At 48.7% G+C, this 26,863-nt stretch overlaps 1 protein-coding gene across 1 annotated transcript in view; it reads left to right on the plus strand.

Annotated features, from left to right (window-relative positions):
- Positions 1 to 23,076, plus strand: part of LOC135532346 (TSC22 domain family protein 1-like) — a 35,111-nt gene extending 12,035 nt beyond the window's left edge. Inside the window, exons 3-4 of the mRNA XM_064959912.1 lie at positions 16,015 to 16,066; positions 19,135 to 23,076. Coding sequence (XP_064815984.1) covers positions 16,015 to 16,066; positions 19,135 to 19,392 — 310 coding nt within the window. The 3' untranslated portion in view covers positions 19,393 to 23,076. The remainder of the gene's footprint in view (positions 1 to 16,014; positions 16,067 to 19,134) is intronic.
- Positions 23,077 to 26,863: the final 3,787 nt, after the last annotated feature.

Consider the following 26,863-nt stretch of genomic DNA (forward strand, 5'->3'; position numbering starts at 1 on the left):
AGACTAACAAGAATTTAAGCTTTCTGCCAATATCAGATATGTCTATGTCCTGGGAAATGTTCTTGTTACTTACAACCTCATACTCATCAAATTGGCTTAAGTTAGCTCACCCGTCCCGCAGGGGAACACTGATGCTGTTTATTAAAGATATCTCTCTTTCTCTCTGCCTCTCACTCTCTCTCTCTTTCCTTGTCATTCTCTCACCCTCTGGCATGGCAAGCGGATAGAAGGAGCAGTTTTAGTTTGTTGGTAATTAAGTTGCTTTTAAAATGGAGAATGTCAGGACTGTTTACTGATGGTGGACTGCCTCAACATTAAGAAGAACAATCTGGATTCTACTACACACACACACAGTTGGTGATTTCAGGCAGGATGCAGTGGATTTTTAATAAATGAAGGCTTCCCACAACTGCATCGTTAGGTATGGAGCATCGTGTGGGGGTTAGGGTTAGGTATTGTGTGGGGGTTAGGGTTAGGTATCGTGTGGGGGTTAGGGTTAGGTATCGTGTGGGGGTTAGGGTGAGGTATGGGGCATCGTGTGGGGGTTAGGGTTAGGTTTGGCGCATTTCTGTGGGGGGGGGTTAGGTATGGATAATCGTGTGGAGGGGCTTAGGTACGGAGCATCGTGTGGGGTTGGGGTTATGTACGGAGCATCGTGTGGGGTTGGGGTTATGTACGGAGCATCGTGTGGGGTTGGGGTTATGTACGGGGCATCGTGTGGGGTTGGGGTTATGTACGGGGCATCGTGTGGGGTTGGGGTTATGTACGGGGCATCGTGTGGGGTTGGGGTTATGTACGGGGCATCGTGTGGGGTTGGGGTTATGTACGGGGCATCGTGTGGGGTTGGGGTTATGTACGGGGCATCGGTTGGGGTTATGTACGGGGCATCGTGTGGGGTTGGGTACGGGGCATCGTGTGGGGTTGGGGTTATGTACGGGGCATCGTGTGGGGTTGGGGTTATGTACGGGGCATCGTGTGGGGTTGGGGTTATGTACGGGGCATCGTGTGGGGTTGGGGTTATGTACGGGGCATCGTGTGGGGTTGGGGGGTGTACGGGGCATCGTGTGGGGTTGGGGTTATCGGGGCATCGTGTGGGGTTGGGGTTATGTACGGGGCATCGGTTGGGGTTATGTACGGGGCATCGTGTGGGGTTGGGTACGGGGCATCGTGTGGGGTTGGGTACGGGGCATCGTGTGGGGTTGGGTACGGGGCATGGGTTGGGGGTACGGGGCATGGGTTGGGGTTATGTACGGGGCATGGGTTGGGGTTATGTACGGGGCATGGGTTGGGGTTATGTACGGGGCATGGGTTGGGGTTATGTACGGGGCATTGTGTGGGGTTGGGGTTATGTACGGAGCATGGGTTGGGGGCATCGGGGCATGGGTTGGGGTTACGGGGCATTGTGTGGGGTTGGGGTACGGAGGGGCATGGGTTGGGGTGTACGGGGGGGTTGGGGGTACGGGGCATGGGTTGGGGTTATGTACGGGGCATTGTGTGGGGTTGGGGTTATGTACGGAGCATGGGTTGGGGTTATGTACGGAGCATGGGTTGGGGGTACGGGGCATCGTGTGGGGTTGGGGGTACGGGGCATCGTGTGGGGTTGGGGGGTACGGGGCATCGTGTGGGGTTGGGGTTATGTACGGGGCATCGTGTGGGGTTGGGGTTATGTACGGGGCATCGTGTGGGGTTGGGGTTATGTACGGGGCATCGTGTGGGGTTGGGGTTATGTACGGGGCATCGTGTGGGGTTGGGGTTATGTACGGGGCATCGTGTGGGGTTGGGGTTATGTACGGGGCATCGTGTGGGGGTTGGGGTTAGGTTTGGCGCATTTCTGTGGGGGGGGGGGGTTAGGTACGGGGCATCGTGTGGGGTTGGGGTTATGTACGGAGCATCGTGTGGGGGGTTAGGTACGGGGCATCGTGTGGGGTTGGGGTTATGTCCTGAGCATCGTGTGGGGGGTTAGGTACTGAGCATCGTGTGGGGGGTTAGGTACGGGGCGTGTGGGGGGTTATACGGGGCGTGTGGGGGGTTAGGTACCGGGCTTCGTGTGGGGGTTAGGTACGGGGCATCGCAGGTCGGGGCGTCTTGGGGGTTAGGTACGGGGCATCGTCTTGGGGGGTTAGGTACGGGGCATCGTCTTGGGGGGTATGTACGGGGCATCGTCTTGGGGGTTGGGTACGGGGCATCGTCTTGGGGGTTGGGTACGGGGCATCGTCTGGGGGTTGGGTACGGGGCATCGTCTGGGGGTGTTAGGTATGGGAGAGATGGGGTTAGGTATGGCGCATTGTGTGTGGAGGGATTAGGTATGGAGCATCGTGTGGGGTGGGGGGGATTAGGTATGGAGCATTGTGTGGGGTGGGGGGATTAGGTATGGAGCATCGTGTGGGGTGGGGGGATTAGGTATGGAGCATCGTGTGTGTGTGGGGGTTAGGTATGGGGCATCGTGTGGGGGTTAGGTATGGGGCATTGTGTAGGGGGGTTAGGTATGGGGCATTGTGTAGGGGGGTTAGGTATGGGGCATTGTCTTGGGGGTTAGGTATGGAGCATCGTGTGGGGGGGATTAGGTATGGAGCATCGTGTGGGGTGAGGGGGATTAGGTATGGAGCATCGTGTGGGGTGGGGGGATTAGGTATGGGGCATCGTGTGGGGGGTTAGGTATGGGGCATCGTGTGGGGGAGATGGGGTTAGGTATGGGGCATTGTGTGGGGGAGATGGGGTTAGGTATGGGGCATTGTGTAGGGGTTGGGGTTAGGTATGGTGCATCTTTTGGGGGTTAGGGTTAGGTATGGGGGGGTTAGGTATGGGGCATCGTGCGGGGGTTAGGTATGGGGCATCGTGCGGGGGTTAGGTATGGGGCATCGTGCTGGGGGTTAGGTATGGGGCATCGTGCGGGGGTTAGGTGGGGGTGCGGGGGTTAGGTACGGGGCATCGTGCGGGGGTTAGGTACGGAGCATCGTGCGGGGGGTGATGTACGGAGCTTCTTGTGGGGGGGTTTGGTATGGGGCATCGTCTGGGGGTTAGGTATGGGGCATCGTCTTGGGGGGTTAGGTATGGGGCATCGTGTGGGGGTTAGGTATGGGGCATCGTGTGGGGGTTAGGTATGGGGCATCGTGTAGGGGGGTTAGGTATGGGGCATCGTGTAGGGGGGTTAGGTATGGGGCATCGTCTTGGGGGTTAGGTATGGGGCATCGTCTTGGGGGTTAGGTATGGGGCATCGTCTTGGGGGTTAGGTATGGGGCATCGTCTGGGGGTTAGGTATGGGGCATCGTCTGGGGGTGTTAGGTATGGGAGAGATGGGGTTAGGTATGGCGCATTGTGTGTGGAGGGATTAGGTATGGAGCATCGTGTGGGGTGGGGGGGATTAGGTATGGAGCATCGTGTGGGGTGGGGGGATTAGGTATGGAGCATCGTGTGGGGTGGGGGGATTAGGTATGGAGCATCGTGTGGGGTGGGGGGATTAGGTATGGAGCATCGTGTGTGTGTGGGGGGTTAGGTATGGAGCATCGTGTGTGTGAGGGGGTTAGGTATGGGGCATCGTGTGGGGGTTAGGTATGGGGCATTGTGTAGGGGGGTTAGGTATGGGGCATTGTCTTGGGGGTTAGGTATGGGGCATTGTCTGGGGGTTAGGTATGGGGCATTGTCTGGGGGTTAGGTATGGGGCATCGTCTGGGGTTAGGTATGGGGAATCGTCTGGGGGTTAGGTATGGGGAATCGGGGGGTTAGGTATGGGGAATCGTCTGGGGGTTAGGTATGGGGCATCGTCTGGGGGTTCGGTATGGGGCATCGTCTGGGGGTTAGGTATGGGGCATCGTCTGGGGTTAGGTATGGGGCATCGTCTGGGGGTGTTAGGTATGGGAGAGATGGGGTTAGGTATGGCGCATCGTGTGTGGAGGGATGAGGTATGGAGCATCGTGTGGGGTGGGGGGGATTAGGTATGGAGCATCGTGTGGGGTGGGGGGGATTAGGTATGGAGCATCGTGTGGGGTGGGGGGGATTAGGTATGGAGCATTGTGTGTGTGTGTGTGGGGGGTTAGGTATGGAGCATCGTGTGTGTGGGGGGGTTAGGTATGGGGCATCGTGTGGGGGTTAGGTATGGGGCATTGTGTAGGGGGGGTTAGGTATGGGGCATTGTCTTGGGGGTTAGGTATGGGGCATTGTCTGGGGGTTAGGTATGGGGAATCGTCTGGGGGTTAGGTATGGGGCATTGTCTGGGGGTTAGGTATGGGGCATTGTCTGGGGGTTAGGTATGGGGCATCGTCTGGTGGTTAGGTATGGGGGAATCGTCTGGGGGTTAGGTATGGGGAATCGTCTGGGGGTTAGGTATGGGGAATCGTCTGGGGGTTAGGTATGGGGAATCGTCTGGGGGTTAGGTATGGGGCATCGTGTGGGGGTTATGTACGGGGCATCGTGTGGGGTTGGGGTTATGTCCTGAGCATCGTGTGGGGGGTTAGGTACTGAGCATCGTGTGGGGGGTTAGGTATGGGCATGTGGGGGGTTAGGTACGGGGCTTCGTGTGGGGGTTAGGTATCGTGTGGGGGGTTATACGGGGCTTCGTGTGGGGGGTTAGGTACGGGGCATCGTCTGGGGGGGTTAGGTACGGGGCTTCGTCTTGGGGGTTAGGTACGGGGCATCGTCTTGGGGGGTTAGGTACGGGGCATCGTCTTGGGGGGTATGTACGGGGCATCGTCTTGGGGGTTGGGTACGGGGCATCGTCTTTGGGGTTGGGTACGGGGCATCGTCTTGGGGGTTTACGGGGCATCGTCTGGGGGTTAGGTACCGGGCATCGTCTGGGGGTGTTAGGTATGGGAGAGATGGGGTTAGGTATGGCGCATCGTGTGTGGAGGGATTAGGTATGGAGCATCGTGTGGGGTGGGGGGGATTAGGTATGGAGCATCGTGTGGGGTGGGGGGGATTAGGTATGGAGCATCGTGTGGGGTGGGGGGATTAGGTATGGAGCATCGTGTGGGGTGGGGGGATTAGGTATGGAGCATTGTGTGTGTGTGTGGGGGTTAGGTATGGGGCATCGTGTGTGTGGGGGGGTTAGGTATGGGGCATCGTGTGGGGGTTAGGTATGGGGCATTGTGTAGGGGGGTTAGGTATGGGGCATTGTCTTGGGGGTTAGGTATGGGGCATTGTCATCGTCTGGGGGTTAGGTATGGGGGTTGGGGGTTAGGTATGGGGAATCGTCTGGGGGTTAGGTATGGGGAATCGTCTGGGGGTTAGGTATGGGGAATCGTCTGGGGGTTAGGTATGGGGAATCGTCTGGGGGTTAGGTATGGGGCATCGTCTGGGGGTTCGGTATGGGGCATCGTCTGGGGGTTAGGTATGGGGCATCGTCTGGGGGTTAGGTATGGGGCATCGTCTGGGGGTGTTAGGTATGGGAGAGATGGGGTTAGGTATGGCGCATCGTGTGTGGAGGGATGAGGTATGGAGCATCGTGTGGGGTGGGGGGGATTAGGTATGGAGCATCGTGTGGGGGGGATAAGGTATGGAGCATCGTGTGGGGTGGGGGGGATTAGGTATGGAGCATTGTGTGTGTGGGGGGGTTAGGTATGGAGCATCGTGTGTGTGGGGGGGTTAGGTATGGGGCATCGTGTGGGGGTTAGGTATGGGGCATTGTGTAGGGGGGTTAGGTATGGGGCATTGTCTTGGGGGTTAGGTATGGGGCATTGTCTGGGGGTTAGGTACGGTGCATCGTCTTGGGGTGTTAGGTACGGGGCATCGTCTTGGGGTGTTAGGTACGGGGAATCGTCTTGGGGTGTTAGGTACGGGGCATCGTCTTGGGGTGTTAGGTACGGGGCATCGTCTTGGGGTGTTAGGTACGGGGCATCGTCTTGGGGTGTTAGGTATGGGAGAGATGGGGTTAGGTATGGCGCATCGTGTGTGGAGGGATGAGGTATGGAGCATTGTGTGGGGTGGGGGGGATTAGGTATGGAGCATCGTGTGGGGTGGGGGGGATTGGGTATGGAGCATCGTGTGTGTGGGGGGGTTAGGTATGGGGCATCGGGTGGGGGGGTTAGGTATGGGGCATTGTGTGGGGGAGAGGGGGTTAGGTATGGGGCATCGTGTGGGGGAGATAGGTATGGGGCATTGTGTGGGGGAGATGGGGTTAGGTATGGTGCATCGTGTGGGGGAGATGGGGTTAGGTATGGGGCATCGTGTAGGGGTTGGGGTTAGGTATGGTGCATCTTTGGGGGTTAGGGTTAGGTATGGGGGGTTAGGTACGGAGCATCGTGTGGGGGGGTGATGTACGGAGCTTCTTGTGGGGGGGTTTGGTATGGGGCATCGTCTGGGGGTTAGGTATGGGGCATCGTGTGGGGGTTAGGTATGGGGCATTGTGTAGGGGTTGGGGTTAGTTATGGTGCATCTTGGGGGTTAGGGTTAGGTATGGGGCATCGTGTGGGGGTTAGGGTTAGGTATGGAACATCGTGTGGGGGGTTAGTTACGGGGCTTCGTCTTGGGGTGTTAGGTATGGGGCATCGTCTTGGGGTGTTAGGTATGGGGCATCGTCTTGGGGTGTTAGGTATGGGGCATCGTCTGAGGGTTAAGGTTAGGTTAGGTATGGGGCATTGTGTGGGGGAGATGGGGTTAGGTACGGGGCATCGTCTTGGGGTGTTAGGTATGGGGCATCGTCTTGGGGTGTTAGATATGGGGCATCGTCTTGGGGTGTTAGGTATGGGGCATCGTCTTGGGGTGTTAGGTATGGGGCATCGTCTTGATGTTAGGTATGGGGCATCGTCTTGGGGTGTTAGGTATGGGGCATCTTGATGTTAGGGTTGGGGGTTAGGTATGGGGCATCGTGGGGTGGGTATGGGGCATCGTCTGAGGGTTAAGGTTAGGTTAGGTATGGGGCATGTGTGGGGGAGATGGGGTTAGGTACGGGGCATCGTCTAGGGGTTAGGTATGGGGCATTGTGTGGGGGAGATGGGGATAGGTATGGGGCATCGTCTAGGGGTTAGGTATGGGGCATTGTGTGGGGGAGATGGGGTTAGGTATGGGGCATTGTGGGGGAGATGGGGTTAGGTATGGGGGAGATGGGGTTAGGTATGGGGCATTGTCTGGGGGGTGTTAGGTATGGGGCATTGTGTGGGGAGATGGGGTTAGGTATGGGGCATGTTGGGGTTAGGTATGGGGGAGATGGGGTTAGGTATGGGGCATCGTCTGAGGGTTAGGTATGGGGCATCGTCTGAGGGTTAAGGTTAGGTATGGGTTAGGGTTAGGGATGTGTGGGGGAGATGGGGTTAGCATAAAAGTACATTTGGGTTATTACATTGTTTACTTGAGCTGAGACCGTGCTCTCTGCTGTGTTTTTTTCTGTGCGTCTTACTCAAGTGTGTCGTGCTCTTAGGTAGTGTGTGTGTGTGTGTGTGTTCTTGTGTGTTGTGCTCTTAGGTGTGTGTGCACGCATTTGAGAGAGCTGATGAGAAGAGACAGGGTAGCTACAGGTGCAGGCAGGGATTGTTCTAACATACCTACACACACACAGACAGAGACTCATCACACAGTTCATTCTGGATCTGATTTATCTCTATCGAGTTCACAGAGGGAAAAAAACAAAGAAATGCAATTAAAATAATTGCACTGACCTCGGCCAATTTAGTTGTTTGAAAACCGAAAATGACTGAAATGTTGGTTAATCGCTCAGCACGAGTGTTCATATTTGCATAAGATCGAACCATGGAAGGATCCTCTTCTGATTGTACAACTGAGTACAAAATGTTCCCATGTATTCACTCAACCAATCTGCAGTTGCCAACTGAACCAACAGCACAGAAGCTGATCCTGAATTACAAAGGAGCTTACAGTTAGCACAGTCGCTGAACATTGACTGTTGTTTTAATAGAGCTGCTAGCACTGTAGAGCCCTTTTATATAGGATATATCACTCTCTGAATTTTGACTTGTTTTAAGAGGTAAGGATGAAAATTGATGAAAATTGACATGTCTGTTGTTCAGGATCTGCCCTTTATATTTGGATCTAGGTTGTTACTGTCTCTCATTTGATAAGGCTACATGTAGGTTAGTGACTAACTCCTTAGCCTCGTTTCACCCTGCTCTATTTCTGATCCATCTGTTCTGTGACGACGGTTAGCATTTCTACACAAAGGTGCCAATGTTTTTTAGTTTGTTGATATAGAGTACAGTCACAACTCCCACCTGCCGCTGCAGTTGATCCCCTATAACCCTAACCCTGTTTATGGTTACACCTATAGAGTACAGTCACAACTCCCACCTGCCGCTGCAGTGGATCCCCTATAACCCTAACCCTGTTTATGGTTACACCTATAACCCAGTTCACAACTTACACCTGCCGCTGCAGTGGATCACCCTATAACCCTAACCCTGTTTATGGTTACACCTATAACAGTCACAACTCCCACCTGCTGCAGTGGATTAACCTATAACCCTGTTTATGGTTACACCTATAGAGTACAGTCACAACTCCCACCTGCCGCTGCAGTGGATCCCCTATAACCCTAACCCTGTTTATGGTTACACCTATAACCCTGTTTATGGTTACACCTATAGAGTACAGTCACAACTCCCACCTGCCGCTGCAGTGGATCCCCTATAACCCTAACCCTGTTTATGGTTACACCTATAACCCTGTTTATGGTTACACCTATAGAGTACAGTCACAACTCCCACCTGCCGCTGCAGTGGATCCCCTATAACCCTAACCCTGTTTATGGTTACACCTATAGAGTCACAGTCCCACAGTGGATCCCCACCTGTTTATGGTTACACCTATAACCCTGTTTATGGTGGAGTCACAACTCCCACCTATAGTGGATCCCCCTAACCCAGTAGAGGTCCTATAGGCTGCCATATTGTTTAAAACATCTATTTTCACATTCTGGTCTACTGTACCTGAACAGGTCTGACTTTCCCTTGTATTCGTCATTCATTCTGCTCATTCATGGACTTCAGTTGTTTTAGCATTTTAGTTACATTGAAGATGACAAATGTTGAAGCTGACAGTAACATTTTTAATTAAGAAACAAGAAGTATTGGAGAAGGGTTTCCTAACGGTTTCCCAGTGAGAACTCCTCATCCTGTCCCGGGCTGCTTCCTATGTTCTCTGTGTGTTTTGAATGGCAGTGTTCGGGACAGTTACATATGAAACAGGGTCACAGGTGGGGGCGTTGCCACTTAAATTATTAAAATGAGGTCTCTCTCTCCGCCAATGGCATAATTTGTGCAGTTGGGACAGGAGCTGCAGATTCCCAGCTGAGCAGAGTTAGTCAGTCACACTGTTCTTATTCTTTGTTCTGCGTCGGTACATGAGCAGGGCTGCCCCGGTTGCCACCTTGTATTGCCCAGAGAACAGAATTTCTGCCAATTCTGTTTGAATATTTTTTACTTTTATTTATTATACTGGACATTTTCTACATTTGAAGTATTGCCTTTTGGTGTTACTGGACAAAAAAAATAATGAATTCCCAATTTTATACAGTGGAGATGGACGTTGGTGTTTGTCAACTGAGGAATTTATCTCTTTTCTGTCATCTGTGCTTGCAAAAGAGACAACTCCAGTCAGGCTTGACAATAGGTAAAATGTTTTCCTAGCTTATTTATCAAACCATTCATTCATTCATTTGCAAAGACAATAGAATATGGCTATGCATTGAATGAATGGGACCGTGGCGGTTTGAATTGGATGTCAATGTATGGGGATGATGTTTATATGCTTTTATGTGGTGTGGTCTTGAGGCTGCCCTGCAGTATTGAGGGCTTCATAACGTGATGAGCTCTGCAGTGTTTAACTTTTCCGCATCGTGTTGACTATAAATGTAGCTAAAGCCCCACAACAATAACCTGATAGTTAAACCCCAACCATGTAGCTAAAGCCCCACAACAATAACCTGATAGTTAAACCCCAACCTTGTAGCTAAAGCCCCACAACAATAACCTGATAGTTAAACCCCAACCTTGTAGCTAAAGCCCCACAACAATAACCTGATAGTTAAAACCCAACCTTGTAGCTAAAGCCCCACAGCAATAACCTGATAGTTAAACCCCAACCTTGTAGCTAAAGCCCCACAGCAATAACCTGATAGTTAAACCCCAACCTTGTAGCTAAAGCCCCACAGCAATAACCTGATAGTTAAACCCCAACCTTGTAGCTAAAGCCCCACAGCAATAACCTGATAGTTAAACCCCAACAATAATAATCTTCTAGCTATATATTAAAGTGTAATAGTGGTACATTCCTTCATTCAGTCCATTTTAATGTGATGGAAAAGCAGAAATCAGTTTATTAAGAATTCAGAATGCACCTTCATTAATACCCACCGGGTCGACATCTGTCTCAACCCCAGTGATATCTAATACCCACCGGGTCAACATCTGTCTCAACCCCAGTGATATCTAATACCCACCGGGTCAACATCTGTCTCAACCCCAGTGATATCTAATACCCACCGGGTCAACATCTGTCTCAACCCCAGTGATATCTAATACCCACCGGGTCAACATCTGTCTCAACCCCAGTGATATCTAATACCCACCGGGTCAACATCTGTCTCAACCCCAGTGATATGTAATACCCACCGGGTCAACATCTGTCTCAACCCCAGTGATATGTAATACCCACCGGGTCAACATCTGTCTCAACCCCAGTGATATCTAATACCCACCGGGTCAACATCTGTCTCAACCCCAGTGATATGTAATACCCACCGGGTCAACATCTGTCTCAACCCCAGTGATATCTAATACCCACCGGGTCAACATCTGTCTCAACCCCAGTGATATGTAATACCCACCGGGTCAACATCTGTCTCAACCCCAGTGATATCTAATACCCACCGGGTCAACATCTGTCTCAACCCCAGTGATATCTAATACCCACCAGGGTCAACATCTGTCTCAACCCCAGTGATATGTAATACCCACCGGGGGTCAACCCCAGTGATATGTAATACCCACCGGGTCAACATCTGTCTCAACCCCAGTGATATCTAATACCCACCTGGTCAACATCTGTCTCAACCCCAGTGATATGTAATACCCACCGGGTCAACATCTGTCTCAACCCCAGTGATATCTAATACCCACCGGGTCAACATCTGTCTCAACCCCAGTGATATCTAATACCCACCGGGTCAACATCTGTCTCAACCCCAGTGATATCTAATACCCACCGGGTCAACATCTGTCTCAACCCCAGTGATATCTAATACCCACCGGGTCAACATCTGTCTCAACCCCAGTGATATCTAATACCCACCGGGTCAACATCTGTCTCAACCCCAGTGATATGTAATACCCACCGGGTCAACATCTGTCTCAACCCCAGTGATATGTAATACCCACCGGGTCAACATCTGTCTCAACCCCAGTGATATCTAATACCCACCGGGTCAACATCTGTCTCAACCCCAGTGATATGTAATCAACATCCCACCCCAGTGATATGTAATACCCACCGGGTCAACATCTGTCTCAACCCCAGTGATATGTAATACCCACCGGGTCAACATCTGTCTCAACCCCAGTGATATGTAATACCCACCGGGTCAACATCTGTCTCAACCCCAGTGATATGTAATACCCACCGGGTCAACATCTGTCTCAACCCCAGTGATATCTAATACCCACCGGGTCAACATCTGTCTCAACCCCAGTGATATGTAATACCCACCGGGTCAACATCTGTCTCAACCCCAGTGATATCTAATACCCACCGGGTCAACATCTGTCTCAACCCCAGTGATATCTAATACCCACCGGGTCAACATCTGTCTCAACCCCAGTGATATCTAATACCCACCGGGTCAACATCTGTCTCAACCCCAGTGATATCTAATACCCACCGGGTCAACATCTGTCTCAACCCCAGTGATATCTAATACCCACCGGGTCAACATCTGTCTCAACCCCAGTGATATGTAATACCCACCGGGTCAACATCTGTCTCAACCCCAGTGATATGTAATACCCACCGGGTCAACATCTGTCTCAACCCCAGTGATATCTAATACCCACCGGGTCAACATCTGTCTCAACCCCAGTGATATGTAATACCCACCGGGTCAACATCTGTCTCAACCCCAGTGATATCTAATACCCACCGGGTCAACATCTGTCTCAACCCCAGTGATATCTAATACCCACCGGGTCAACATCTGTCTCAACCCCAGTGATATGTAATACCCACCGGGTCAACATCTGTCTCAACCCCAGTGATATGTAATACCCACCGGGTCAACATCTGTCTCAACCCCAGTGATATCTAATACCCACCGGGTCAACATCTGTCTCAACCCCAGTGATATCTAATACCCACCGGGTCAACATCTGTCTCAACCCCAGTGATATCTAATACCCACCGGGTCAACATCTGTCTCAACCCCAGTGATATGTAATACCCACCGGGTCAACATCTGTCTCAACCCCAGTGATATCTAATACCCACCGGGTCAACATCTGTCTCAACCCCAGTGATATCTAATACCCACCGGGTCAACATCTGTCTCAACCCCAGTGATATCTAATACCCACCGGGTCAACATCTGTCTCAACCCCAGTGATATCTAATACCCACCGGGTCAACATCTGTCTCAACCCCAGTGATATGTAATACCCACCGGGTCAACATCTGTCTCAACCCCAGTGATATGTAATACCCACCGGGTCAACATCTGTCTCAACCCCAGTGATATGTAATACCCACCGGGTCAACATCTGTCTCAACCCCAGTGATATGTAATACCCACCGGGTCAACATCTGTCTCAACCCCAGTGATATCTAATACCCACCGGGTCAACATCTGTCTCAACCCCAGTGATATCTAATACCCACCGGGTCAACATCTGTCTCAACCCCAGTGATATGTAATACCCACCGGGTCAACATCTGTCTCAACCCCAGTGATATGTAATACCCACCGGGTCAACATCTGTCTCAACCCCAGTGATATCTAATACCCACCGGGTCAACATCTGTCTCAACCCCAGTGATATCTAATACCCACCGGGTCAACATCTGTCTCAACCCCAGTGATATCTAATACCCACCGGGTCAACATCTGTCTCAACCCCAGTGATATCTAATACCCACCGGGTCAACATCTGTCTCAACCCCAGTGATATCTAATACCCACCGGGTCAACATCTGTCTCAACCCCAGTGATATCTAATACCCACCGGGTCAACATCTGTCTCAACCCCAGTGATATCTAATACCCACCGGGTCAACATCTGTCTCAACCCCAGTGATATGTAATACCCACCGGGTCAACATCTGTCTCAACCCCAGTGATATCTAATACCCACCGGGTCAACATCTGTCTCAACCCCAGTGATATCTAATACCCACCGGGTCAACATCTGTCTCAACCCCAGTGATATCTAATACCCACCGGGTCAACATCTGTCTCCACCCACCCCAGGTCAACATCTGTCTCAACCCCAGTGATATGTAATACCCACCGGGTCAACATCTGTCTCAACCCCAGTGATATGTAATACCCACCGGGTCAACATCTGTCTCAACCCCAGTGATATGTAATACCCACCGGGTCAACATCTGTCTCAACCCCAGTGATATCTAATACCCACCGGGTCAACATCTGTCTCAACCCCAGTGATATCTAATACCCACCGGGTCAACATCTGTCTCAACCCCAGTGATATGTAATACCCACCGGGTCAACATCTGTCTCAACCCCAGTGATATCTAATACCCACCGGGTCAACATCTGTCTCAACCCCAGTGATATCTAATACCCACCGGGTCAACATCTGTCTCAACCCCAGTGATATCTAATACCCACCGGGTCAACATCTGTCTCAACCCCAGTGATATCTAATACCCACCGGGATATCTAATACCCACCGGGTCAACATCTGTCTCAACCCCAGTGATATGTAATACCCATCTGTCTCAACCCCAGGTCAACATCTGTCTCAACCCCAGTGATATCTAATACCCACCGGGTCAACATCTGTCTCAACCCCAGTGATATCTAATACCCACCGGGTCAACATCTGTCTCAACCCCAGTGATATGTAATACCCACCGGGTCAACATCTGTCTCAACCCCAGTGATATGTAATACCCACCGGGTCAACATCTGTCTCAACCCCAGTGATATGTAATAATACCCACCCCAGGTCATACCCATCTGTCTCAACCCCAGTGATATCTAATACCCACCGGGTCAACATCTGTCTCAACCCCAGTGATATCTAATACCCACCGGGTCAACATCTGTCTCAACCCCAGTGATATCTAATACCCACATCTGGGTCAACATCTGTCTCAACCCCAGTGATATGTAATACCCACCGGGTCAACATCTGTCTCAACCCCAGTGATATGTAATACCCACCGGGTCAACATCTGTCTCAACCCCAGTGATATCTAATACCCACCGGGTCAACATCTGTCTCAACCCCAGTGATATCTAATACCCACCGGGTCAACATCTGTCTCAACCCCAGTGATATCTAATACCCACCGGGTCAACATCTGTCTCAACCCCAGTGATATCTAATACCCACCGGGTCAACATCTGTCTCAACCCCAGTGATATCTAATACCCACCGGGTCAACATCTGTCTCAACCCCAGTGATATCTAATACCCACCGGGTCAACATCTGTCTCAACCCCAGTGATATCTAATACCCACCGGGTCAACATCTGTCTCAACCCCAGTGATATCTAATACCCACCGGGTCAACATCTGTCTCAACCCCAGTGATATCTAATACCCACCGGGTCAACATCTGTCTCAACCCCAGTGATATCTAATACCCACCGGGTCAACATCTGTCTCAACCCCAGTGATATCTAATACCCACCGGGTCAACATCTGTCTCAACCCCAGTGATATGTAATACCCACCGGGTCAACATCTGTCTCAACCCCAGTGATATGTAATACCCACCGGGTCAACATCTGTCTCAACCCCAGTGATATGTAATACCCACCGGGTCAACATCTGTCTCAACCCCAGTGATATCTAATACCCACCGGGTCAACATCTGTCTCAACCCCAGTGATATCTAATACCCACCGGGTCAACATCTGTCTCAACCCCAGTGATATCTAATACCCACCGGGTCAACATCTGTCTCAACCCCAGTGATATCTAATACCCACCGGGTCAACATCTGTCTCAACCCCAGTGATATCTAATACCCACCGGGTCAACATCTGTCTCAACCCCAGTGATATGTAATACCCACCGGGTCAACATCTGTCTCAACCCCAGTGATATGTAATACCCACCGGGTCAACATCTGTCTCAACCCCAGTGATATGTAATACCCACCGGGTCAACATCTGTCTCAACCCCAGTGATATGTAATACCCACCGGGTCAACATCTGTCTCAACCCCAGTGATATCTAATACCCACCGGGTCAACATCTGTCTCAACCCCAGTGATATGTAATACCCACCGGGTCAACATCTGTCTCAACCCCAGTGATATCTAATACCCACCGGGTCAACATCTGTCTCAACCCCAGTGATATCTAATACCCACCGGGTCAACATCTGTCTCAACCCCAGTGATATCTAATACCCACCGGGTCAACATCTGTCTCAACCCCAGTGATATCTAATACCCACCGGGTCAACATCTGTCTCAACCCCAGTGATATCTAATACCCACCGGGTCAACATCTGTCTCAACCCCAGTGATATGTAATACCCACCGGGTCAACATCTGTCTCAACCCCAGTGATATCTAATACCCACCGGGTCAACATCTGTCTCAACCCCAGTGATATCTAATACCCACCGGGTCAACATCTGTCTCAACCCCAGTGATATGTAATACCCACCGGGTCAACATCTGTCTCAACCCCAGTGATATGTAATACCCACCGGGTCAACATCTGTCTCAACCCCAGTGATATGTAATACCCACCGGGTCAACATCTGTCTCAACCCCAGTGATATCTAATACCCACCGGGTCAACATCTGTCTCAACCCCAGTGATATCTTTACAGGCGATGATGCATCATAATGTTTGAATTAATCTGTTTGTGTTTCAGCTGTTCTGGTGCCAGTTTGGTGGCCATCGACAATAAAATCGAACAAGCAATGGTAAGTTAATATCCTCATTGTTAATATGTATATAATCAAATCTAAATGACTCAAAGGTGAAATGTAAATGTCAACTTCATTTAAACGGTGTAGGACCGGTGTTCAGAGTACTGGGGTCGAATTAATGTTTTGGAACATCTGACTGTTCTGGGAGAGAGGGAACGTGTCGTTAATAAAACCGTTGGATACATGGTACAGTAAAAACACTTTGATTGAATGACTGCAACCGTCTGTATGTTCTGTGATCCGGTTGCTTTTCGGTTCTGTCTGTTCCGTCAGGTGTTGCTAGGCAAGCCGGGGTTCTGCCCCCAGATGCCCTGGTATAAATTACTTGTCTGTTAGCTCCTCCCTCCCTATGCAGAACATTTTGTTCTCTGGCTTGTCAGTTAGGAGGGAACTGAATATACAACTAATTAACTGCTATGGGACTGCCTGCACACAACAATAGCGTTGTGATATCAAAATTGTATCATCACAGCAGAAGAGGACTTTTCTGTATGGATTTATTTCATGGAGAGATTAGTATTGATCGTTCATTCCATCAGTTTCCATCAGTCTGTGTGTGGTTTTTACTTCGTCTTGATGATTAGATATGCTGCATCCTTTCTGACTTTCTGAACTGTTGAATACGGTGGACAGGACAGATAACACAATACACAGTGAGCTCCTAAAGGACAGCTAACACAATACACACACAGTGAGCTCCTAAAGGACAGCTAACACAATACACAGTGAGCTCCTAAAGGACAGCCAACACAATACACACACAGTGAGCTCCTAAAGGACAGCTAACACAATACACACACAGTGAGCTCCTAAAGGACAGCCAACACAATACACACACAGTGAGCTCCCAAAGGACAGCTAACACAATACACACACAGTGAGCTCCTAAAGGACAGCCAACACAATACACACACAGTGAGCTCCTAAAGGACAGCCAACACAATACACAGTGAGCTCCTAAAGGACCGATAACACAATACACAGTGAGCTCCTAAAGGACAGATAACACAATACACAGTGAGCTCCTAAAGGACAGATAACACAATACACACACAGTGAGCTCCTAAAGGACAGCTAACACTACACACACAGTGAGCTCCTAAAGGACAGCTAACACAGTGCACACACAGTGAGCTCCTAAAGGACAGCTAACACAATACACACACAGTGAGCTCCTAAAGGACATCCAACACAATACACACACAGTGAGCTCCTAAAGGACATCCAACACAATACACACACAGTGAGCTCCTAAAGGACAGCTAACACTACACACACAGTGAGCTCCTAAAGGACAGCCAACACAATACACACACAGTGAGCTCCTAAAGCACAACCAACACAATACACACACAGTGAGCTCCTAAAGGACAGCCAACACAATACACACACAGTGAGCTCCTAAAGGACAGCCAACACAATACACACACAGTGAGCTCCTAAAGGACAGCCAACACAATACACACACAGTGAGCTCCTAAAGGACAGCCAACACATACAGTTGGAGTTAGAAGGTTACATACACCTTTACCAAATACATTTAAACTCAGTTTTTCACAATTCCTGACCTTTAATCCTAGTAAAAATTCCCTGTCTTAGGTCAGTTAGGATCACCACTTCATTTTAAGAATGTGAAATGTCAGAATAATCGTAGAGAAATCATTCAATTTTGCTTGTATTTCTTTCATCTCATTCCCAGTGGGTCAGAAGTTTACATACACTCGATTAGTATTTGGTAGCATTGAAGTCTGAAGTTTACGTACACTTAGGTTGGAATCATTACAATTAGTTTTTCAACCACTCCACAAATTTCTTGTTAATTAACAAAGTACAGTTTGGGCAAGTCGGTTAGGACATCTACCTTTTGCATGACACAAGTCATTTTTCCAACAATTGTTTACAGGATTATTTCATTTATAATTCACTGTATCACAATTCCAGTGGGTCAGAAGTTTACATACACTAAGTTGACTGTGCCTTTAAACAGCTTGGAAAATTCCAGAAAATTATGTCATTGCTTTAGAAGCTTCTGATTGCCTAATTGACATAATTTGAGTCAATTGGAGGTGTACCTGTGGATGTATTTCAAGGCCTACCTTCAAACTCAGTGCCTCTTTCCTTAACATCACTGGAAAATCTAAAGAAATCAGTTATGGCAAGGACAACAAAGTCAAGGTATTTTAGTGGCCATCACAAAGCCCTGACCTCAATCCTATAGACAATTTGTGGGCAGAACTGAAAAGGCGTGTACGAGCAAGGAGTCCTTCAAACCTGACTTAGTTACACCAGCTCTGTCAGGAGGAATGGGCCAAAATTCACCCAACTTAATGTGGGAAGTGGCAATGTGGCAAGTTAAACAATTTAAAGGCAATGCTACCAAATACTAATTGAGTCTATGTAAACGTCTGACCCACTGAATGTGATGAAAGAAATAAAAGCTGAAATAAATCATTCTCTCTACTATTATTCTGACATTTCACATTCTTAAAATAAAGTGGTGATCCTATTGTGAAAAACGGAGTTTAAATGTATTTGGCTAAGGTGTATGTAACCTTCCGACTTCAACTGTACATTTCTCTCCCTTTATCTCTCTCTCTCTCTCTCTCCGCCACTTCCTCCATCTCTCTCTCCTTCCCTGTCTCTCTCCTTCCATCCTTCCCTGTCTCTCTCCTTCCCTCCTTCCCTTTCTCTCTCCTTCCCTTTCTCTCTCCTTCCCTTTCTCTCTCCTTCCCTCCTTCCCTTTCTCTCTCCTTCCCTTTCTCTCTCCTTCCCTCCTTCCCTTTCTCTCTCCTTCCCTCCTTCCCTTTCTCTCTCCTTCCCTCCTTCCCTTTCTCTCTCCTTCCCTCCTTCCCTTTCTCTCTCTCCCTCCTTCCCTTTCTCTCTCTCCCTCCTTCCCTTTCTCTCTCCGCCACTTCCTCCCTTTCTCTCTCCGCCACTTCCTCCCTTTCTCTCTCCGCCACTTCCTCCCTTTCTCGCCACTTCCTCCCTTTCTCTCTCCTTCCCTCCGTTCCTTTCTCTCTCTCCCCCTTCCATCTCTCTTTCCCCTTCCATCTCTCTCTCAGGACCTGGTAAAGAGCCACCTGATGTATGCTGTGAGAGAGGAGGTAGATGTGTTGAAGGAACAGATTAAGGAGCTGGTCGAGAGGAACTCCCAGTTGGAGCAGGAGAACAGCCTCCTGAAAACCCTGGCCAGCCCAGAGCAGATGGCTCAGTTCCAGGCTCAGGTCCAGCCCAGCTCTGGCTCCCCGACAGCGACAGGCTCCTCTAACCCCCAGCCTCAGCCCCTGCCGTCCTCACAGAGCTCTGGGACCTCTACATAGCCCCCTTCCTCAGAGAGACGTACGCAGGAGGGAGGAGAACCTTTACTCTACTGCGAACTGACCTCATGCAATGCAACAAGAACCACTATGGCTCAATCAAGGAGAGACTGCTACAAATATAAAAACCATGTTTTGCACATTTATTTAACTGACCAAAGACAATGATGGACACTTGTGTGTCAGGTGTTCTCTTCGCTTGGAATGCTTCAGACGATCGCCATGGAGACCAGGGAGGTGAATGGAACAGATGGACAGTTGTCATGGAGATGAAACCGACAACAACCCACAACTGGTACACTGTCTTCAGATCTCTACAGTGACTGTTGAATTGTGCCGTTGCTGCCATTTCTTTACATTTTCATTTTGTTGGATTATTACCGAGCTGTGAATTGAATCAAAGAACAAGAAATGAGGTGCATTATCTGTAGGGATCATTAAAGAAAGAGAAAACAAGACACCATCTGGTATGGGGCGTAGGGTGGAACATACAGTGCATTTGGAAATAAATTCAGACCACTTTAGTTTTTCCAAATTTTGTTGCATTACAGTCCATTCTAAAATTGATGAAATTGTTTTTTTTCCCCCCACATCAATCTACACACATTACCCCGTAATGACTAAACAAAAACAGGTTTTTAGTAATTTTGGGAAATGTATTAAATATACGGAAATATCACATTTACATAAGTACTCAGACCCTTTACTCAGTACTTTGTTGAAGCACCTCTGCCAGCGATTACAGCCTTGATTCTTCTTGGGTATGATGCTACAAGCTTGGCACACCTGTATTTGTGGAGTTTCTCCCATTCTTTGCAGATCCTCTCAAGCTCTGTCAGGTTGGATGGGGAACGTCGCTGCACAACTATTTTCAGGTCTCTCCAGAGATGTTCGATCGGGTTCAAGTCCAGGCTCTGGCTGGACCACTCAAGGACATTCAGAGACTTCCTGAAGCTACTCCTGCATTGTCTTGGCTGTGTGCTTAGGGTCGTTGTCCTGTTGAAAGGTGAACCTTCACCCCAGTCTGAGGTTCTGAGCGATATGGAGCAGGTTTTCATCAAGGATCTCATTGTACGTTGCTCCGTTCATCTTTTCCTCGATCCTGACTAGTCTCCCAGTCCCTGCTGCTGAAAAACATCCCCACATCATGATGCTGCCATCACCATGCTTCACCGTAGTGATGGTGCCAGGTTTCCTCCAGACATGATGGTTGGCATTCAGACCAAAGAGTTCAATCTTGGTTTTATCAGACCATAGAATCTTGTTTCTCATGGTCTGAGAGTCTTTTGGTGCCTTTTGGCAAACTCCAAGTGGGCTGTCATGTGCCTTTTACTGAGGAGTGGCTTCCATCTGGCCACTCTAATGTTTGGTACTCTTCCCCAGATCTGTTCCTCGACACAATCCTATTTCGGAGCTCTGTGGACAATTCCTTTGACCTCATGGCTTGGTTTTTGCTCTGACATGCACTGTCAACTGTGGGCTATTATATAGACAGGTGTGTACCTTTCCAAATCATGTCCAATCAATTGAATTTACCACAGATGGACTCCAATCAAGTTGTGGAAACTTCTCAAGGATGATCAATGGAAACAGAATGCACCTGAGCACAATTTCCTGTCTCATAGCAAAGGGTCGGAATACTTATGTAAATAAGCTGTTTTTGTTTTATAAATTTGCTAAAATTTCAAAAACCTGTTTTCGCGTTGTCATTATGGGGTATTGTGTGTAGGTTGAGGATTTTTAAATTGTATTTAATCCATTTTAGGATAAGGCTGTACCATAACATGTGAAAACATTTGAGGGGTCTGAATACTTTCAGAATGAAATAGAAGAAACACTATTCTCATAGCGGTCTATTCCGTATGAGGGGTGATGTGGTGTAACAGAACTTTAGAAGAAGCAGTGATCGCCTTTTGGAACTGGTTGTTGCTCACAATGTCACCCTCTCTTCTTCTCTCTCCCCTCCTCTCTCCTCTCTTCTCCTCCCTCAGACGTAATGATGGAGATGTTGTTGCCCCTCTCTTCCTCCTCTCTCCTCTCTGACGTAATGATGATGTTGGTGCCCCTCTCTCCTCTTCCCTCAGACGTAATGATGGAGGAGATGTTGCCCCTCCTCTCTTTTCCTCCTCTCTCCTCTCCTCTCTTGTCCTCCTCTCTCCCCTCCCCTCTCTTCCCTCCCCTCTCTTCCTCTTCTCCTCCTCTCCCCTCCTCTTCCTCTCTCCTCCTCTTCCTCTCTCCTCCTCTCTTCCTCTCTTCTCCTCCTCTCTCCCCTCCCCTCCTCTCTTCTCCTCCTTTATCCTCTCCCCTCCTCTCTTCCTCTCTGATGTAATGATGGAGATGTTGTTGCCCCTCTCCTCTCTTCTCCTCCCTCAGACGTAATGATGGAGACGTTGCCCCTCCTCTCTTCCTCTCTCCTCCTCCTTCCTCTCTCCTCCTCCCTCCTCTTCCTCTCTCCTCCTCCCTCAGACGTAAGTATGGAGGGAATGGAAATGTTTTGGGAAAGGGGGCTGATGAGAGTTTCAGTGTTTTTGGGATAGGGCTGTTTCTAGGTTTGTTCCAGATACCAATTCAACCTATGTTAAGCAAACAGCCTGTTTTCCTCAGGCTGGACTGTGATGTTACTGCTCAGAGCGGGAAGAGAATAGCCACTCCAGACTCTATACAGACTGTGTCTAACCCTCACACTGACAGCCCCTTGTACTGCACTGTATATGATTTACCTGTGCAGAAGATGTTCATTTGCTCAAATCATTTAAACTATTGGACAGTTTGAAATATATATAATATATATATATATATTATAAGGAAATAAAAGCTAGTTTAATAAATAAGTGCTCTGTACATTGACCCGGGATATAAGGAAATAAAAGCTAGTTATTTAAGGGTAATGTGTAGAAGTACCCATCCAAGTTTGGACCCACCTACTCAGTCCAGGGTTTTTATTTTTACTATTTGTCACAACACAACTGATTGGCTAAAATGCATTAAGAAGCACAAAAGTGCTCAGCATATGTGGGAACTCCTTCAAGACTGGTGGGAAAGCATTCCAGGTGAAGCCGGGTTGAGATAATGCCAAGAGTGTGCAAAGCTGTCATCAAGGCAAAGGGGTAGAAAATAGTAAAAATAAAGAAAAATTCTTAAATGAGTAGGTGTGTTCACACTGTTGACCTGTACTGTAGGTCAGAAAGGCCTGATTGGTGGAGTGCTGCAGAGATGGTTGTCTCTCTGTTCTACTCTGCTCTACTCTGCTCCTCTCTGTTCTACTCTACTCCTCTCTGTTCTACTCTGCTCCTCTCTGTTCTATTCTACTCCTCTCATCCTTGAATGAGTAGGTGTGTTCAAACTGTTGACTGGTACTGTATGTCAGAAAGGCCTGATTGGTGGAGTGCTGCAGAGATGGTTGTCTCTCTGTTCTACTCTACTCCTCTCTGTTCTACTCTGCTCCTCTCTCTACTCTGCTCCTCTCTGTTCTACTCTACTCCTCTCTGTTCTACTCTGCTCCTCTCTCTACTCTGCTCCTCTCTGTTCTACTCTACTCCTCTCATCCTTGAATGAGTAGGTGTGTTCAAACTGTTGACTGGTACTGAATGTCAGGACAATGTTTCTCAGCCCACAACAAATGTGACGTTACAATTGCACAAAACAGTTGCACTTCGACTTAAATAAAATGGAAAAACTAAATTTAAATGTTAGTCGCTTGTGATTTTAGTGAATTGTTAGTTGGCAGAGTGGAGCAGGTGGAGAGGGCCCTATCTCAGGTTAATGACGTCATACAGATTTCTAACCCAGATAGCTCTTTGACAACATACAGGGGGAATGGCTGAGACTACAGAATGACATATTACATTATTATATGTTAGTTCAGTGGTGGGAAACTTGTAAATGTTGTGGTCTCTGGTTGGTCATACCTGGCGCTTTGTCATGTTTCATGCCTGTTGTCATAACCATTAGACCATAAAGTTCCTGAAAGTGGAAAGTGTTCCATCCTACAAGACAACACACGCTCACAGAACCAGACGGTGAAAGACAAGGTTCCATCCTACAAGACAACACACGCTCACAGAACCAGACGGTGAAAGACAAGGTTCCATCCTACAAGACAACACACGCTCACAGAACCAGACGGTGAAAGACAAGGTTCCATCCTACAAGACAACACACGCTCACAGAACCAGACGGTGAAAGACAAGGTTCCATCCTACAAGACAACACACGCTCACAGAACCAGACGGTGAAAGACAAGGTTCCATCCTACAAGACAACACACGCTCACAGAACCAGACGGTGAAAGACAAGGTTCCATCCTACAAGACAACACACGCTCACAGAACCAGACGTTGAAAGACAAGGTTCCATCCTACAAGACAACACGCGCTCACAGAACCAGACGTTGAAAGACAAGGTTCCATCCTACAAGACAACACACGCTCACAGAACCAGACGGTGAAAGACAAGGTTCCATCCTACAAGACAACACACGCTCACAGAACCAGACGTTGAAAGACAAGGTTCCATCCTACAAGACAACATGCAGTGGTCAAGCTGTAAGTCTGGATGAACTATTGAATGCAGAGGAGGCAATCATTCGCTTCACCCCCAAAGACAAAGATTTCCAGAGGAGATCTTGACTTTGACAATGACGCCATCTACAGTCAGGAAAGGTAGTAGCACTTTTAAGTTGGATCCAGTGTGGGTGGATGGAGTTCTCAGTGGGAGGACGGCTGTGTAAGGCAAGCTATGCCTGAAGAAGTCAAGCACCCTGTCATTCTCTCCAAAGACCTTCACATATCTACACTCACCCTCCACCACATACATCAACAAACAGGACATGGTGGAAGGAATCACATGCTCTCACTTCTCCGTCAAAAGTATTGGATCATCAATGTAAACTCTGCAGCAAGGAACATCCTCTCAGAGTGTTGTGAGCAGAAGGCAAAGAGGCCAGATTGGTGAGCAGAAGGCCAGATTGGTGAGCAGAAGTTAGCAGATATGCTACTTGAAAGGATCTTGGCTGACATCCCACCACTTATCAATGTAGGTGTGGATTACTTTGGTCCTACAGATATCAGAAAAGGATGAGAAAATGTTAAAAGATATGGAGTGATATTTACTGTCCAGTAGAGCAACACACATAGCCCTAACGCCATAAGAAGATTTATGTGCAGAAGAGGACAAGTACAACACGTAAGACCTGATCGTGGGGCCTAACTTCGTTGGCTCTGAGAGAGAACTCAGAGAAGCTCTATTTGCTTTGATGGAGCCATTTGGCCCATTTATGTGTTATGTATGTGTTGTGTATAGGGTTATTTGTCTGTCAAGGGTTATTTTGACTTGTTTTTTGACTAGAGGCACTATATGTTGGGTTCATGGGTCACTAGTAACGTGTGTGTGTGTGTCTGTGTGTATATAGGTAGTACAGGTGACCAGGAAGGGTTAGTACAGATGAGAGGAAGGGTTAGTACAGGTGACCAGGAAGGGTTAGTACAGGTGACCAGGAAGGGTTAGTACAGGTGACCAGGAAGGGTTAGTACAGGTGACCAGGAAGGGTTAGTACAGGTGACCAGGAAGGGTTAGTACAGGTGACCAGGAAGGGTTAGTACAGGTGACCAGGAAGGGTTAGTACAGGTGGCCAGGAAGGGTTAGTACAGGTGACCAGGAAGGGTTAGTACAGGTGACCAGGAAGGGTTAGTACAGGTGGCCAGGAAGGGTTAGTACAGGTGACCAGGAAGGGTTAGTACAGGTGACCAGGAAGGGTTAGTACAGGTGGCCAGGAAGGGTTAGTACAGGTGGCCAGGAAGTGTTAGTACAGGTGACCAGGAAGGGTTAGTACAGGTGACCAGGAAGGGTTAGTACAGGTGACCAGGAAGGGTTAGTACAGGTGACCAGGAAGGGTTAGTACAGGTGACCAGGAAGGGTTAGTACGGGTGACCAGGAAGGGTTAGTACAGGTGACCAGGAAGGGTTAGTACTGGTTAGGATTAGGGTTAGTTTCTAGTTTTGAGTCAATAATTTTGCACGCCCAATTTTTCAGTTTTTGATTTGTTAAAAAAGTTTGAAATATCCAATAAATGTCGTTCCACTTCATGATTGTGTCCCACTTGTTGTTGATTCTTCACAAAAAAATACAGTTTATCTTTGTTTGAAGCCTGAAATGTGGCAAAAGGTCGCAAAGTTCAAGGGGGCCGAATACTTTCGCAAGGCACTGTAAATTGGTTCCCTAGTGATTATTGTTACAGGATACAGGGGGATCATTAAGGATAAGTATAAAGTAAATTTTTAAGAGTCCGTAGTCACTGTAGCTCTGGAATACTATAAAAGATCTATTTCACAGTCCTAATGGCCACTTTATATTTTTAGGGGAGCCTACTGGTAAAAAGGCCCTATGGTGCGATGGCTAAGTATTGGTATCTGTCTGTCAGTAGGGTTGGGACCAAGGATGGGGTGGGGGTACACATGCATACATACATGAACATAAAAGGGGATGTGCCTATACACATTTTTTACATATACAAAAGCATACACATACAACCCCACAAGTGGTGTGAGGGATAACATACAATGTCACACTCCACTACATCCTAGTGTGTGAATATATATGAGAGCTGTGTAAAAATCCAATTAAGGAAAGAAAAGTGTACAAATAAAATAGTAGCCAAAAGGAGACTCCTCCGACGTCTGTGTGGAACCTGCCCTTCCTTGCAGCAACACTACAGATCTAGAGGAGTCCCAGCCACGACGCGTTTCTGCCTTACTCGGCTTCATCAGGGATCTCTATTTCCGGCGCCGACAGAGATGGCCGCCTCGCTTCGCGTTCCTAGGAAACTATGCAGTTTTTTGTTTTTCTACGTGTTATTTCTTACATTAGTACCCCAGGTCATCTTAGGTTTCATTACATACAGTCGAGAAGAACTACTGAATATAAGATCAGCGTCAACTCACCATCAGTACGACCAAGAATATGACTTTCGCGAAGCGGATCCTGTGTTCTGCCTTTCAACCAGGACAACGGAATGGATCCCAGCCGGCGACCCAAAAAAGCGACTTCGTAAAAGAGGGAAACGAGGCGGTCTTCTAGTCAGACTACGGAGACGGGCACATCGTGCCCCACTTCCTAGCATTCTTCTCGCCAATGTCCAGTCTCTTGACAACAAGGTTGATGAAATCCGAGCAAGGGTAGCATTCCAGAGGGACATCAGAGACTGTAACGTTCTTTGCTTCATGGAAACATGGCTCACTGGAGAGGCGCTCTCGGATGCGGTGCAGCCAGCGGGTTTCTCCACACATCGCGCCGACAGAAACAAACACCTTTCAGGTAAGAGGGGCGGGGGCGTATGCCTTATGGCTAACGAGACGTGGTGTGATCACAGAAACATACAGGAACTCAAATCCTTCTGTTCACCTGATTTAGAATTCCTCACAATCAAATGCAGACCGCATTATCTACCAAGAGAATTCTCTTCGATTATAATCACAGC

Source organism: Oncorhynchus masou, unplaced genomic scaffold (genome assembly GCF_036934945.1).
Source record: "Oncorhynchus masou masou isolate Uvic2021 unplaced genomic scaffold, UVic_Omas_1.1 unplaced_scaffold_1829, whole genome shotgun sequence".
In the NCBI taxonomy this organism is placed as follows: Eukaryota; Metazoa; Chordata; class Actinopteri; order Salmoniformes; family Salmonidae; genus Oncorhynchus; species Oncorhynchus masou.